The sequence below is a fragment of the Aulonocara stuartgranti genome (assembly GCF_965226115.1).
Source record: "Aulonocara stuartgranti genome assembly, chromosome: 15".
Lineage (NCBI taxonomy): Eukaryota > Metazoa > Chordata > Actinopteri > Cichliformes > Cichlidae > Aulonocara > Aulonocara stuartgranti.
Window position 1 is genome coordinate 25,461,377 of NC_138951.1, and position 17,784 is coordinate 25,479,160.

Consider the following 17,784-nt stretch of genomic DNA (forward strand, 5'->3'; position numbering starts at 1 on the left):
CTGAGCCAAGAGGCTCTGCGGCAAAATGTCATTACAGAGTGCGCGCTCCGAGGAGAGGCTGCTGCGCTGTTTGCGCCGCTCTCCCACTTCTGCAGGACTTTTTCGTCTGATTTTATTTTCCGAGAAAGAAGCAGAGGAGAATGTCCACGGGTGATGATGATTCAGTGGAAACTAAAGTTTGTGTCACGTGCAGCACCGACTCCGAGCGCGAGCTCCTGCTACGTTTCTCCGTCTGAACTCTCCTGAACGCGGACAGCGGGCTTTGTGCAGCCTCAAGTCCTTCCTCTTCCGCGCCTGGCAGCACCCAACCTGTCCACAGGGCTCCCCGACACCGACTCCTCTCTGGCCCCCGTCATGGATGTGTTCAAGAGCCGACTTTTGGGAATTTCCGTGGCCGTGGCGCACGGCGTGTTCTCGGGCTCCCTGAACATCCTGCTGAAGTTCCTCATCAGTAATTATCACTTCGGCTTCCTCACGCTTATACAGTTTCTGACCAGCAGCACCGCAATGCTCACCCTGGAGACCCTCAGGCGGCTGGGGAAGGTCGAGATCCCCCCGTTCAGCCTGCAGCTCGCCAAGGTAACCAGTGTGACAGGAAGTCTCCACAAAGTGTCTTTATTCACTTTATTCATTTAGAGGCTCGCAAAAATGTAATATTTCTGTTATTTAGATCAAAACTTCACTATTCAAAATGTATTCATTATAAATACACAGATTCAAGTATTTATACTTAGTGAAGTAGTGAAATCAGTTTCACTACTTTTTTAACGCATTTTAACGGATTTTTCTCTAAATCCACGGTCACTCATTTAAACTGCAGTTTGTGAAAGTTACGGTTTGAAATAGAGGAAACTGCTTAATCATCGGCTCAGACCTGCCTCAATAAAACTAATGACTGAATGAAATTTGTTTTAGAGTGGAACATTTTTCTTTAATTACTGGCTGATTGACAAGATACATTAAAGAGACTGCAGTGATGGAACGGAATCATAATCTGGAGGAAGAGCATAAACCTAAATATGGTACTTTTTCATTCATGTCCCCACTACAATAACTGTAATAACAGACTGTATATTCTGCATGGACTCATTGAGCTGTTACACACACACACACACACACACACACACACACACACACACACACGCACACACACACACACACACACACACACACACTGTATAACAAAGATGGTTTTCCTTTAAACCCTGTAAGGTTTAATTCAGCAGTCTCTGGGGACGGGCTCAGTTTTTACTACTTCATCATTAAAAACAATGTAATTAGAATAAATAAATGACACCTGCTCAAAGCTTGTGTTTGCCAAAGCTTTTAGGAATAGGAGCTTTTCAGAAATCAACGACTTTTTTGTTCACAAGATTCTTTTTATTCATTAAAAACGTCCAGATCTGAGAACTGAACTCATCATACTGGATGCTTATAGTCTATTTATCTTTATTTTATTATTAATGTTCTTCTTCACTTCAGCTGTATCTTTGAGTTTAAACACTGTATTGGAGCTGCCATCCTCATCATTCATAATTAATGTGAGTTTTTACATAGAACAGGCCTCCCATATCTCACTCAGTGAAACAGGGTATAAACGAGGCATCAGAACAACACAGAGACACGACTGCGGTCATTCCACCTCTGCTTGCATTTGTACGATTCGCCTCCTCGACAGTGAAAAATGATGACAGTCGATGTACATTAAACAGAGGCTGTGGGTTAGAGTCCACTGAGACCCAAGGCCTGATCCGTCGAACACAACGAGTGTTTCTGGATGAAAGTACAAATACTACACGTTCAGGCACAGCACATTAACTCCAGCTGCACTCACTGCTGCTTTAGGAGGCAGATTTAGCTGAGATTTTTGGACTTCAGTGTAAATCTGAGGCATTTCTGTTTTGCTACATTTCAGGGGAAATGCTGTACTTAAAGTGGAGTTCTGAAGTGTAGCGATTTACTGACACTACTACCATAAAAGTGGAGTTCTTTAGTGCAGTGCCCTCAGTGTTTTGGAGTGGTAAATACTGTGCCGCTCGAATATTATCCAGGTATCTGAATACTGACCACACTGCAGAAGCAGTGTCCGGTATCGTAGCTGTGTCCAAATTCAGGAACCACATCCTCCTGTGCCCGCATTTGTAGGCCAATTACATTACAGCGACACGACGAAGACTGCTCAAATTCGAAGACTCCGACAAATGCGCCCTTCATTTCCCCAGATTTGAAGGATGGGTTGGGTGTATACTTCGTGGCCCAACATATCCCAGAATTCATAGCACGGCCCTGCTCAGTTTCCAACAATGGCGGCAGCTAGTTAGTTTTAATATTACTCTTATTATTCTTTCTGGGTCACAAAATAAACGTTTAACATATTTTCAAGCGAGAATGTAGCTGTGTAAATTTTAAATATCTGCTCAGTTTATCAAGACACCGCATATTTTCAAAAGCGCTCCGACGTTTTCGGAGACGTCCGTTATCCACTAGCTCGATAGCTAGCCGGGGGCAAGGCTCACTAGAGCCGGTGAGAACACCGGACTCCCGGCAAATCGTTTTCAAACCCACCGCCGTCTTTCGCTACTCAGGTTAAACATGATATATAAGTCGCTTAGATAACTGTGGAGCAACGAGGCTGTGGAGGAGCTTCGCACGTGTTTGGAGACCACAGACTGGGACACAATGAAGGCTGCTTCTAACAGCTTGGACGAGTTTACGGACACTGTCACCTCCTATATCCACTTCTGTGAGGACAGCATTGTGCCATCACGCACCAGGGTGAGCTATAACAATGACAAACCCTGGTTTACTCCTAAACTCAAAAAGCTGTGGCTGGAAAAGAGAAAGGCGTTCAGAAGCGGAGACAGGGACTGCTACAGAGAGGCCAAGTACAGGTTCACTAAGGAAGTGGACATTGCCAAACATCAGCACTCTGAGAAGATGCAGCAGCAGATCTCAGAGAATGACTCGGCCTCTGTGTGGAAAGGTTTTAGGAATATTACAAACTACAAGCCTAAAACCCCCCACTCCACTGATGACTTGCTCTTAGCCAACACCCTTAACGACTTCTACTGTCGTTTTGACGAGCCATCAGGCAGCCTTCACACCTCCAACGACCCCAACAATAGAGGCACTTTGGACACTCATTCCCCCACCTCTCCCCCCTCCATAGAGCCATCACCACCTTCAAACTGTTTACCTGCAACACCCGCCCCCTCACCCCACACAAAAGAGGATTTCACACCACCTCCTCCGACCACAACTCTTCATATTCATGAAGCAGATGTGAGGAAGCAGTTTAAGAACCTGAATGCTCGGAAAGCTCCCGGCCCAGACGATGTGTCTCCTGCCACCCTCAGACACTGTGCAAACGAGCTGGCCCCAGTGTTTTCTGGCATCTTCAACTCCTCACTGCAGGCATGTCATGTGCCTGCCTGCTTCAAGTCCTCTACCATAATCCCTGTCCCCAAGAAACCAAGGATCACTGGACTAAATGACTACAGACCCGTGGCTCTGACATCTGTGGTCATGAAGTCATTTGAGCGCCTAGTTCTCTCCCATCTCAAGACCCTCACGGCCCCCCTCCTGGACCCCCTGCAGTTTGCATATAGAGCCAACAGGTCTGTAGACGACGCCATCAACATGGCCCTACACTTCATCCTGCAGCATCTGGACTCCCCAGGAACCTACGCCAGGATCCTGTTTGTGGACTTCAGCTCTGCCTTCAACACCATCCTTCCAGACCATCTCCGAGGCAAGCTTTCCCAGATGAATGTGCCTGATCCCATCTGCCGGTGGATCACTGACTTCCTGACGGACAGGAAGCAGCACGTGAGGCTGGGAAAGAATGTCTCGGACTCCCGGACCATCAGCACCGGCTCCCCTCAGGGCTGTGTTCTTTCTCCTCTGCTCTTCTCCCTGTACACCAACTGCTGCACCTCCACCCACCAGTCTGTCAAGCTAATCAAGTTCGCAGATGACACCACCGTCATTGGGCTCATCTCTGACGGGGATGAGTCTGCCTACAGGAGGGAGGTTGAACGTCTGGTGTCTTGGTGCAGCCACAACAACCTGGTGCTGAATGCCCAGAAGACAGTGGAGATTATTGTGGACTTCAGGAAGCACACAGCCCCACTCCCCCCCATCATCCTGACTGACACCCCCATCACCTCTGTGGACTCATTCCGCTTCCTGGGTACCACCATCACCCAGGACCTGAAGTGGGAGCCCACCATCACCTCCGTCATCAAGAAAGCCCAGCAGAGGATGTACTTCCTGAGGCAGCTGAAGAAATTCAACCTGCCAACACGGACGATGATGCAATTCTACACTGCAATCATCGAGTCCATCCTCACCTCCTCCATCACCGTGTGGTACGCTGGAGCCACTATCAGGGACAAACAGAGACTGCAGCGTGTTGTGCGCTCTGCTGAGAAGGTGATTGGCTGCAGACTCCCATCTTTGCAGGACCTGTACACCTCCAGGACATTGCGGCGTGCAGCTCGGATCTCAGCTGACCCTTCTCACCCTGGACACAGTCTGTTTGACCTGCTCCCCTCAGGCAGGAGGCTCCGGTCCATTCGCACCAGAACCTCTCGCCACAAGAACAGTTTCTTCCCCTCTGCTGTTGGACACATGAACAATAACCACATGACTGTCCCCGCCACTAACACATGACCCTACGCTGTGTCACTGCATCATTTCATGTCTGGCACTGATCACCACCTGCACTCATGTATATATCTTTCTACGTAGCACTCATAATTCTTACTCTCATGTATATATGTTTGGCACTGATCACCACCTGCACTCATGTATATATCTTTCTACGTAGCACTCATAATTCTTATTCTCATGTATATATCTCATGTATATCTCATGCACATATCTTTCTTTCTACATAGCACTTTAATTCTTATTGTCTGCACTGAAGCACCGCAGCAATTTCCTAATGTTGTAAACCTCAACATCTGGCAATAAACCCATTCTGATTCTGATTCTGATTCTGATTCTGATAACTTAAAAATGTTATCGTTTGGCTTTTTTTTGGTTTTCATTTGTTCCTGAGTAAATCTGTTTGGCTGAGATTAAAGTTATAGTTTTTACACAGCTGAATAAACGTCAAGCAGACAGCTGATTATCAGAAGTGTGAGATGCTGGAGAATATACTCCAGTGTCTTGTTATATTTTAGAGAGCAAGGAGCAGACGGCTGAGTTTATTAAACTTCACCGAAACAATCTGCAAATGTCATTAACATTTAATAAACTATCATCTTGGCTTTATTTTTAGTTAGCACACACCTTAAACACTTAAAGCTGTAAGCTAATGATAGTTATATAAGAGCAGATGCTGCTGGTGCAATAAGCTGTACGTTTTACCTCCAATGGATGATCTGATTAGTCGACTAATCGCAAAAATAATCGGTGACTAGTCGACTATCAAAATAATCGTTTGTGGCAGCGCTATGTAGATGCAAACAAGTTTCATTTTAGTCGCAGAAACATGGAAACACTTCAAGTCTGTTTCAGGCCTGAGAATGTGTGTTTGCATCAGCTTGAGCAGGAAGGAGATTTCTGTTATTGCTCCAGCACATTCAAGATACTCGAGTAAAGTGGTCAGGTCCTCAGTGAAGTGAATGTGTGTTAATGTGTCACCATGGATGCTTGTCTCTTCCTGTCTGTGCAGGAGTTTGCCTCAGTGTGTATCCTCTCCACGCTGCAGTCCACGCTCACGCTGTGGTCTCTGCGCGGCCTCAGCCTGCCCATGTACGTCGTGTTCAAGCGCTGCCTGCCACTCTTCACGCTCAGCATTGGCGTGTGCGTGCTCAGGAACGGCGTGCCGTCTGTCGGGGTGGTGACCGCTGTGCTCATCACCACCGGGGGAGCTGCGCTAGCTGGTGAGCACAAACAAACACTCACACACTTAGTGACAAACTAGTGCACTGAGGCAGTTTAAGGTGCTCAGGGTTCTGTACTGCCCATAGTCCTGTTTATGTCTTTGTTACTAACGTGCTAACAGGTTTTAGCCCAAGTCCAAGAATATTCCACATCCCATTAACGTGCTGACACACACTACCCCACCAGAGCTGCTTGTCCCATTGTCTATCTTTGCATCAAAATGCTTTCCTTCTTTCTCCCCCTTACACCCTTACCTGGTTGCCTTGGACAGCTGCCCTTATTCAAGTCTGGTTCTGCCAGAGATCTCTTCCTTGTAAAAGGCATTTCTGCATTTCCACTGTCAGAGTGCTATTTGTAGTGGATTGTCTCAATTTTGGGGAGTTAACATTTTAAGGTCTTTACTTTGCAATATAAAGTGCCTTGAAACAGATGTTGATTTGCAAAATTAAAAAAATTAAAGAGTGGAGGAGACTCCAGTCATGTCTATTATTGGCAGACTGGTCCACATAGCCTCCGTCTGATTACTTTAAACACCTTCTTAAAGAACAGAGGTGTTAGGATAGTTGCAAAAACATTTTGAATGCTTCTATATCAGTGCTTGTCAGAGTTTTAACATTTTTGGCTTTTCTTTATGCACCTTGGAAGTTGGTGAAGTTGTGCCAGGAACCTGTTTTCTTCTATTTTTGAGCAGCTCCCACAGTCCTATAAGCTGTTGGCTGGTTGGCTTGTAACACCCACATAGCCAAAGCGATGTGCCGTAAACAGATTCTCAAACAGCTTTTAACTTGTGTTGTGTTTGTGGGAAACAATCCCTCACTCTCTTATTCCTAAAGCACAAGTGTTTCAGGTCAACTCCATCTGTCCGTGGTCAAATGTCAAAGGTGTAGCGTGTACTTTTTAAAGAGCCTTCTCTTGCTGTTCATTCATCCCTCTGTTAACTTGTTTACTCTGCCTTTCCATCTTCTTTTAATGTATTTGTTTTTTTCATAAAGGAGAAGAAAATATTGAAGCTGATCCTTAAAAACAACAACAGTTAAAGCTGTTTAAACATTAAGTTATCTGTCTTATACAGATCTTTTAATCATCATTCTCAGCAGTAAATGTTGCCCTTCCATTAGCGATAACGATCCTGAAGTCATAAACAAAAACCTCCACGCACAATTCATTTCCTGGATTAATCCAGTCTGCTGGATGGGGGGTTGCTGGAACATGGACTGTGAACTCTGCAGAATATGAATCTAATGGACAGATTCATCATCCTGGGTTTTAATCTTCATGATAATTACCGCTTCTCGCAAAAAAATGTAAGATGTGCATCTTCCATGCGTCCCTTGTGGATTAGCCAAATCTCTGCAACATTTGGATTGTTTGTCACGTCAACAGTTTGCGTATGAGGCACATCTTTCAGCCATGATTAATATTATGGGGGAGATAGCTTATGACCCCTTCCCCCACCCCAAGTTTAATAAGCCTTTGTGATGGTTGATGTTGTTGTGCAGCGAGTCTTTTGAGCCGAATGTTTTTCAGGGTCTACTTCCTGTTGTATGTTGGCACATACTGTACCTCAGAGCCTTTATTCAGATTTTAAACTTTATTCTAAAAGTTGTAAAAAACATCACACATGCTTAACAAGGGGCAGATGATCACACCAGGAGCACACCTGTGTTTAGTTTGCATGGGGCTTTTATTTTGAAAATCCACTCAATTCTCTCTGCTGAGCTTCTGTGAAAATTATACCTGACCCCATTTTGAATCATATGAACTCAGAAAAGTGCTGGTGAGAATTTTGTGGATTTGTAAGTGCTTAGTGGGCACGAACGGCTTTGATGGCTGCCTGAGATGGAACAGGATCCCCATCCAACTTTACCAGCCCCCCTCTCATCCTTTATCAGGGATGCTACACTCGATTGTAACACCTAGGGGAACAGCTACACCAATTACATTGAGTTGAAAGATAATAGACCAACTGTGGTGCCTTATACGTGGTGAATTATTTTAGAAGTGGATAGTCATCTCTAAATTTGATTTAAAATAATAGAAAATGCAAATTATATATTCTCTCTGAGTTTAAAGGTGTTTTTATGATAACCCACTGAGCAATGTTTGCACATCCATGAACATATAAAGTAGCTTCTAATGGTTGTTTTATGTGCTTTTAGTGACATCAATTTAAGGAACAGCTAAACATTTTAATAAAAAAACGGATTTTATTAAAACAGCTGGTTTTTACAGCTGCTATAATATAACAATATAAAATGCCACAAAGCAACTCTTGTTGTGATTTGGTCCTGTTTAAATAAAACTGAATTGAATTTAAATGAATTGGAAAATTGGTCACATTCACTCTATCCTGGATTAACATCACTGAGGTGAGGAGGTAGTATAAAAATCCTTCCGCCTACCTGCAGAAATAAATCGTGCATCTATGGAGCTTTAAAGGTGCAAATGCTACAAATGGTTGGTGTTCACTGCTGCTGATCAGAGCGCATTCTGCACCATCACCAGTACTGAAGAATTTCTAAAAGGCTCACATAGAAAAGGGGCCGTGTGGAAGAAGAGCAACATTGTATCGCTGCAGATGATGATGATGGGCCAACAGAAGCATGCGACTGCAACAGTGGAAGTCGTTATGAGTCAGAACCTGATTCACTAAAGTTTGTGGTTTTTAAAAATAATTTTAATACCATCTTTCTCAAGTTCCTAATGAGTTTCATTGTAGTTTTTAGTCTTTTCCTGATTTCTACCAACAAGAAGCGTTTCTAAGTAACAACTTCTGACTTGCCAGCCCAAAGCCAATTACATTAAAAATATCCACAGTCACATGTATTATTGTGTGCTTTAAAAATGCAGCAGTTTTCTAACAGCAATGAGCACCACTTTCTCAAACACGAGGAACTTGTGCATTTGTAAGGGATAGTCAGCAGCAGTGGATGAATCCAAAGATGGAATATGTAAAAAAATGGAAGTGACTGCTGTGTGTTTGCCAAATCTGATGGGCAGGTTGACCAAGTGTATTGGTTGGTTTTCACTGACAACACGAGCACTGACATCACGCTGGCAGACGAGGCTTCAGTTAGTGTAGTTTGTTTTCAGTATGAGAAGCTTCCTTGTCAAGCTTCCAGCATACAGGCTCAGCACAGGATTAATTCCATCTTTCCTTCTTTATCATCTGTCCTCATTCCTCAGCTTTCCCACCTACAAACTCCCACAATCTCCCATCTTTTGATATCACAGATATGCTAAAACACAAGGAAACCTCTCAGACACAGAAGGAGAAGCTGTCTGAGAAATGCTGCTCAACATTTCACAGTAACGTTAAAGCTCTAGAACCCAATGCTGCAATGACACAGACAACGTCCAGATCCCAACACGATCGAAATGCTGTGGAATGAATGAATGCCTGCAAAATTCCTTCACAACCACATGAGAAAATAATGAATTCTTCGAGTATTTGTGCCCGAAGTTCTTTTTATAAGCAATTTAATTACAGGGTGTACTTAAGCTTTCCCCGGACAGTGTGTGGTTTCAGGTTACTATAGCAAATTACCCATCAAATAAACAGACGTCTTGATGAATAAAAAAAAAAAAAAAATCATCCATTTAACAAAGCACAAAGCTGCTGGGAATTGCTGTTGTGAAGGGACTGGACCCAGTCTACCATCTCTTCCTGACCGGAAGTTGTTTTGACTTCCTAAACTGATCCAACAAGCCCCGCCCTTCAATGTTGGGACGTAGACTTAGCGGGCATCTGAAGTAAGGTGCAGTTGGCACTCGACAGGGTGCTATTGTTTGTTGCCCTGTTACAAAAAGTTGTATTAATATTGATGTAGGCTGTGGATAAAACATACCATATCCCAGTTATACTGAACTTAAAGTTCAGAAAAATATCATGTAAATAAAATCGAGAGAAACTTTACAGATGTTGAAATAAAAAAATGTAAAAACTTGATTTAAATTCTTTCTCCGCAGGTGCCGGTGATCTCACAGGTGATCCCTTTGGTTACGTCACCGGTGTTTTAGCCGTCATCATCCATGCCTCCTACTTGGTTCTGATCCAGAAAACCAGTCTGGACAGCGAGTATGGACCGCTTACCGCACAGTACGCCATCGCCATCATGGCCTCACCGGTATGGAGTGGTGTATTTTCAAACTTTACTGCCATCGTTATTCTCGCTTCTCATTTTGTATTTTTATCGGCTTCTCTCAGGTGCTGCTGGTGTGCTCCTTCATTTCTATGGATGCCATCAACATTTGGTCATACAAGGGCTGGACGGACCCTCACATCACGGTCATCTTCATCTTCTGCATCTTCATTGGCTGTGCCATGAACTTCACCACGCTGCACTGCACCTACATCAACTCGGCTGTCACCACCAGCTTCGTTGGTGTGGTCAAGAGCATCGCCACCATCACCGTCGGTATGTTGGCCTTCAGTGACGTTGCACCCACCAGTCTTTTCATTGGCGGTGTGGTGGTGAACACCATCGGCTCCATCACCTACTGTGTGGTTAAATACTACGAGACAAAGAAGAAGAGCTCGTACGAGGACCTGGAGGTGGCGGGAAAGGACAACGGGCTGCCGGGCAAGCCTTACAGAGAGAAACCTCCGCTGGACGGGAGCGGTCCCACTACAGGATCTGATCCAGAGCAGCCAGAGACAGAAGGAGTGCCGAGCAGTGACGACAAGGAGGAGGCAGCAGCCACGGCCCATTTGGCTAACGGACAGTTGTGGACGGGAGAAGGTGAGAAAGGTGTCAATTCTCATGTCATGACAGAAAAAGAGGCACTGGAGATGCAGAGGGAGCACCTCCACAAAGAGAACACCACTGCTGCCACGTCACTCAGTGATAGCTATGTCGGAGTGTGGAGGTCCATCAGACATCTGCAGTTCCTAAAGAAAGACCCCTTGATCGAAAACATGGAGCAGCAAAGTCCGTGAGGGTGGGACTAAGAGCCGAACTAAAAAAAAAAAAGGAAATTAATAAAACGTCAAGGAAACCAGAGAAGAAGAAAATGACTGAACCTCTACTGTATGTACGCCAGGAACCTCTTAGTGCTTACTGAATGCTCGTTGGTCGTGTTCACTGCTGTTGCTTCAATTACCTCGACGAGATCTTTTGTGCCAAAAACTCTGTTTCATCACACAGAAGTCTGAGTGCTTTATTTCTTTGTTGTTTATGAGTGGTGGAGAAAAGTGGATGAAGAGCTTTGGGCAGAGCTGCCCGTCAGTGATAAATCCTGCCTCTCGTGTCCCTCGGCTCAGCGGTGGGGTGGTTGGGGCTAGGCAGCGTGATGTGGATTGCGTCTCCAGCTTGCAGAACAAGAGCAAGCCTTGTAGAAAAAGAGTGCATCTTGTGCAAACTTGAAAATCACACCCATCAGGGAGGAGCTGAACACAACTAAAGGTTTCTGTTTTGTGCTTTGATCTTGTTTCTGATTGGCTGTGGGCATGCGAGCGACTCTATGGCTGTGATCACTCCGGGTTTCTTTGAGTTCGTCCAGCTCAAACTCTGCAGGTCTACGGTCACATTTTACTGCTGGTTTCCTGTTTCTGTGTTTACTTTAGCAACATTAAGTGAAATAATAATCCTGTCATTTCACGCTCCGCTTCTGTCTCATTTTCTTTTCTGTGTCTTTTCCTTAATTTTATATATGCGTTGTTCTTCTACTGGTGGATGTTCACAGAAAACGGCCAAAGTTTCAGAACTAATGTTGGTGTATGTAAAGGTGATCTCTGTGAGAGGAGAGCTCAGACTTCAGAACTTTTTTTTCTATCCTTGGATCTTTATGATGTCAGTGAGCGCAGATATTCCTTGTATGGTCATCTCAGCCTTTCAGTTCAGGCGTTGAGCACAGAAGCCCAACTAGCTATGCTTATGCATTTAACGACAGGGACAGAGAGAGAGAACTAAAAACACTCCAATAGCTTCTTTAAACAGGATCAACTGAAAAACTGCACCATGGCCCAAAAGGAAACACAAGAGCATAATGGCCGTTTTAAACACTTGTATTTATTTTTCATTTTATGCTTTTTTTTGTCAGCTAGGTACATTAAAAAAGGTTTCTTTTTGCTTTATATATTATAAAACAAGATGTTTTCAAATACAAGTAATTACAAGTTTACACAGTATGAATACAATTAAATACAGCTGCAAAAAATGAGACATTATAATTTGAAGCCTTATAGTTCTGATTTCCACTTATTTCACTTTTGAGTCCTTCTTCAGTGACACAATGATTTTAAGTTCTGGTTGCACTAAACAAGCTTTGTGAAGTTCTCATTGTTTCCAGAATTTTTATTTGACGTTTCAAAGTCCGCTGGAGAAATAATTAAAATAATTTTAATGTTGATTTCAGTTCATGTCGAGGCTTGATGTAATTATGGACTGTGATTCAGGTAGCACGCACCACACAGCATAACGTGCTTAAGTGAAAGTACCTTTTCTTCACTTGTCATCACACCAGTGTTATTACAATGACTGGACCGAGCAAGGATGTTCTTCAGGCTAGCTTAAGAAGGCTTTTTCCCAGAGATGTATCTAAGACTATCTAAGACTTATTTATGAGGCTTTTTGTGCCATTTGACTATGACTGGGTGCAGGGTCGGGTGGCTTTAATATTGATGTCTCTTCTTCATCCATAAGGAAGTTTATTTACCAGCAGAGTAGAATGAAAATGAGCAGTTCAGTACACCTAACAATCTGAGATTGATCATCTTGACAGAACAGCTGTAATTTGATGACAGCACTTAGTTTTACTGCGGCGCTTCCCCTGAAAAGCGTCTTGGCTCCACAGATCGCACTGTGAATACTTTTTTATTATTTCTACCTCCAGTAGAAATTCGTGCCCACGGGGAGGTCTGTGCAGAGGCATCTGGCACAAAGAAGCCTCCAGTGGCTTTTGTGATATGCATATGAATCCCTTAACGCACACCTTGCTGGAGATTATTTCATTCTTCAAGCCTTCCTAATATGTTATTTTGGGACGGGATTACAAATGGCTCGGGAAAAGATTTGTAGGAGGTGTAAGAAAACGTGGCTTCATGATTAACTGTTGTTCGCCAGATTGGCGTGATTGGATTTGAAGAGAATACTGGTTACAAAGAATTTAATATAATCTGCTTTAAAAACACAAACTGTTCCTCTGACAGCCTCAATAACATCATGGGAGCTAGAAAGAAACAGTGACATATGCCCCACAGTGTCTGCGTGTGGGTTATGGATAATCAACAAAATAAAAACAGTGAAATCATTTGAAGAAAGCTCATTTTTGCAGTCAGTGACTGTTTGGTTGTGGTGTGATTAGCTCTGGCTTTGCAGAGTAGAACAACAAGCCCAACCTTCCACTGCTCAAAGGTTCAGAAAAGAAACTAAGGAAGCAAAACTATCTGGCCTTGGTGCACCAGAAAACTGGAGAGGCTTGCTGCTCTCCTCCAGGCGATTCGCCGACAGTTTCTAATGAAATCGGTGAAAATCAGCCGCTCTGAGGGAGATGTGTGTGCCACTGAGCCGACCACACGTCTCAAGGAATTATTCAAGCATCCTCCACATGTGGGCTGAGCCGTTGTGGGCAGACATTTTAAAGTAGGGCTTGATGCTAATGATCACATCTGTTCCACTAAATATAACAGCAGATACCAAAGTTTAGTTAAATAACCTTACATAATCTTTTTTTTACATTTACTATTTTATGAAAACATGTAGAAATATTAACAGGAACTTAAAGAAATAGTTTTGGAAGCTCTGTGGATCTAGTCCAGTATCAGTCTCTGTCACGAGGTGCTCAGCATAGCTTATTATTAATATTGCAAGCAGATGGAAACAGCTAGCATCTGCTAAAGCACAGCTCACTGACATGTCGTTTGAGAGTGACTGTGCTCAACATTTTAACATGAACGTGAAGAAACTTTGCCAAAGCAATTTAATTCCCTGTAAAAAATATAGCTTCTGTTTTATTTGTTTATGCTTGTGTAGTAATATAAAAGATAAGATGGTTGTAGGCTGTAACTAATATTATTATTAATAGAAATCCAAAATCATAACTTCTGCTGACGTCTTGTTGTGTTGAAGATAAAAGAGGCAAATCTTTAAACAACGAGACACTAAAGGAAGAGAAAATCTGAATCTTTGTGTAAAAGGTTTATGATACAGTGAACTTTTTCAACACTTTTTGATTATTCTTCCACAAGTTGACTGATTAATCCTAATGTTTTTAAACCACTTGGTTCAAAGGCTGGAAGAATCTTATAAATCTACTAACAACATTTAGCTCGGCACCTGGAGGTGACCTCTTAAAACTACTGACGTCTTTAGAAAGGCACTAACATCAGCACGTCTGTGGTATCACAACATGTTTACTGTTGTGAAAGCTTCACAATCCTTTGGTAAATTCAGCTGCATTAAACACTAACCTGATACTTCTGGTTGAAAGTTTTGTGTTTCTCCTTATCTTCTCTTTTGAGCTTTCCTAGCCTGGATCTTTTCCTGCCTCTGTTGTTTCCCAACAGAGGCAGGAAAGGACTTATAGAAAATGTCTCTGTGACACCTCTAGAGCTGAAAAGCTGCAAAGGTTAGCTTTAACAGTGTCCCTGCAATCAAAGCTGAGCTACAACAGAGACACAAAGACTATTAACACAAACGGGGAGCATTTATCTGCTCTTGTCCAATCTTAGGCTCCTTCACAAAGGAGGAGCTTCAGGCAGGGTGAATTGTGTGAAGAGAAGAAGCTGTCAACCTCTGGTATAGATCGATATTGATTTCTTCCTCACACTCTGCAAACTTCATTTAATGCTACATGAGATGTGATGTCCCCCGGAGCTGCAGAGAGCTGGGTGTGGGCTCTCTGAAGGAGCCTCGCTGAGGTGCCTTGTCGAGATTTAATACTTCAGAAAAGATAAATATGGTTGAAAAAGCAGGACATGTGGATTATTTGTTGGTTTAAAGGTGTCTAGGGGTGATAATGACTCGAAAGCATGAACAATTAGAAGCCACAAAGTGCATGAACGTGTTTGCTATGTAGAGTTTTACAGTTCTTACATTTGAAAATAAAATCTGAAAAACAACCTGAGGCCAAATTAGCACAATAGGCTTATTATTGTTCTTAGCAGGTTAGTTGGTTGTACTATAGTATGTAAATTGTTACCTATGAAAGGTGAAACAGAGTTTGTTTGCTTCCCACTGATTTCTGTCTCAGCATGTAAATCAGGACAGAGCAGGTCAGCCGAACATGGGAAATCCTAAATTCTGGCCGAGTTTAATTTAATATGTGGAAAAAGTAAATCTTACAGTCATTAAAAGTCTCTTATGTTTCCTTTAACTAGAGCTGGATCACTGAAAGATTTTTAGTGAATCTGAACGGATGCAGTAAAATCCAGAACAGCTGAAACATCTGTATGGGTGGCTTTTTGTCACTGTTAGTCTTGTATTGTTGTCTGTGAAAGTACTGTGTGCAACCCCTCACCATCACCATCACAGGTGGATGGAATACTGAGTAGGTCTCTTGTCTATCCCGGGTAAGAGCATTTATAAAAAAAGTAAACAACAGAACCATAAAGACACAAGTCAAAAAAACCAGGACGTCTGAGCAGTGATGGAGACATTAAGACTGTAGTTCTGAGTCTTTGCACTTTATTCAGTATTTTCTGACTTATTTACTTTATCTTTCTACTAATGCTTTCACTTCCTGAGTAGGTTTAAGGCATTGCAGGCACATGAGAAGTCTGTAGTGACAGATCCCTAACCTGTCTCTGGCATCAGATATGTGTTTTGCAATGTTTTTTTAACATCTGTCCTGAACCTTTCGCTCAACTGAAATAATTCCAATGCAAAAAGAGTTACAATATTTTGAACGAAAAGTCTGACCTAAAACCAATCGGTTGTTGCCTTAATGCCTTAAGGCACAATGTTCCAGTCTGACTCTCCCAACACTGAAACGCCTCATAATACCATCTGTGTCTGGTTTCTGGAGGTTTGTGGGAGTTTCCTTTCCTGAAGAGCCCGTTTCTTCATAATCCATCCAAGATCATGTCACATCTTTTAGTTTTAAACCACAGTGTGTATCAAAAACAAACCATCAGGTGTGAAGTGGGACACAGCAGCATGTTGGAGTTGTGACAAACAGCCCGGTGTCATGAATATTGTGAAAAGAGCTGATGTCTTTAAAAAAAGAGATGTGATGTGTGTTGTGCATGAAAAGTGAGAAATATTTTCTGTCTTTCTATAAAAGAGCTGTCATGTTTTTCTGAAATAAAGCCAGTCTGATATTTCAAAAGATTGTCTCTGGTTCAGGAGGGGCTTGGCATTAGGGGCAGCTACAACTCTTTCCCTGCAGATGTGGTGTGGCTCTTAGTGCACCTACACAGGCCTTTCTCCACTCCTTGTGAACCTCCAGTTTTCTAGAAACTCCTCTCACATGTTTCCCTCCCACTCAACTTTCCTATAAAAAGCTTTAAGATACCTTTGTTGAGGAGCGTCGATGATCATCGCCAATGATTCTGGTTACGTACACCAAACTAGACCCAAATATTCTTTTTTGGGAGATACTGTATTAAATAAAATGTTACAAATACAGAATTTACTAAAGTGTAGGAGAAACAAACTTCCTTATTATGTTGAATCTTTTGAGATGCACTAATATGTGTAATTGTAGTGGAGATATCATCTGAATTTCAGGAGCGGGACCACTCCTCCTTCACGCCCCCTCTGGCCTCAGGCTATAAAACCCCCCTTCTCCAATACCTGCAGTTCTCATTTTTATGCCCCACCCTGCCCCCCCTTTTCTTTCCTCTCTTCTCCTCTCCTCTCTTCCTTTCCTCCATTTATTTCTCGTTAGTACATGGGAATCTGCCTGGACCGAGAGCCGTCGCCAGTCCCCTTCAAGGCCTTCCCCAAACCACAGCACTATTCACACTTCCTCATCCCTCATCTCTCATCGTTACCAAGGATGTGGTTCCTGCTAGTGAAAATAGAGATAAAAGTTCCCAGTTCTAAACAAATATTCAATTAAAAACCTAAAATTAAGTCCTTGCAGGCTTTAGGTAACTTATTTGACATTAGTGCGAAACTGGGAACATGTTTGTCTGTTGTATTAATTTCCTTCCACTCTTGGAGAGACTCCATGATTAATTTACTTACAAATCCCTTGTTTAATTAATTTGAGTTATTGGAGTTTGCTGCTTAGGCTGACACTCTGGTTTTTAATTTAAACAGAGCGTAAAGGTGAAAACATAAGCAGCACACACATAGGATGGAGTTGGGAGTATATTAATGTCTCCTACAAGCTGGCAGATTCAGCTGAAATAATCCATTCAGAAGTAAAACGTCCAAATCACGTCAAACCAAGTTTAACCTGGAAGAGTTCCTTAAATGGTCCTCGTAAATATAGTCCAAGAGTACACAAACACGGAGGCAATGCATGCTGGTTTGAAAATTATATTTCAGCCATGGTCAGATAGTAACACATGCAGAGGCACAGCTTTTATTTATATCGTGTTCATGTTTCCTTCTTTATTTGAACACGATTTTCATTTTTGTGTGCGATGAGGTGAAAGAACCATCAACGTTTCAATTTCAACGCTCACTCCAAAGAAAACTGAAAATCTTTTTTCTACACCAACAAATCTCCCCAGTGGGATGAAACCCTGTTCACAGAGGCATGTACACAGCAGTGTTTTCATTAGGAGACCTTAGCGAGGAACGAGGACCACCACGCAGGAAACTGATGCACAGATTCACATGGAAGCTCAGGGACAGGCTCATATGGTTTTATTATTTGGTGTGAACCATTATGTAGCTTGAGCTGCTCTATGTTTTGTATGTGCTATCAGTGGTCAAAGCATGATGTTTGAATCATGTTATGAAAACAAAACTTTCAGGGATCTTTGCTGGAATC

At 42.8% G+C, this 17,784-nt stretch overlaps 1 protein-coding gene across 1 annotated transcript; it reads left to right on the plus strand.

Moving 5' to 3' along the window:
- slc35d3 (solute carrier family 35 member D3) lies at positions 1 to 16,143 on the plus strand. The gene is made up of 4 exons (XM_082507049.1): positions 1 to 579; positions 5,684 to 5,894; positions 9,865 to 10,022; positions 10,103 to 16,143. Exons 1-4 carry the CDS (start codon positions 355 to 357, stop codon positions 10,832 to 10,834), a joined length of 1,326 nt encoding a protein of 441 aa, XP_082363175.1. The 5' UTR covers positions 1 to 354; the 3' UTR covers positions 10,835 to 16,143.
- Positions 16,144 to 17,784: the final 1,641 nt, after the last annotated feature.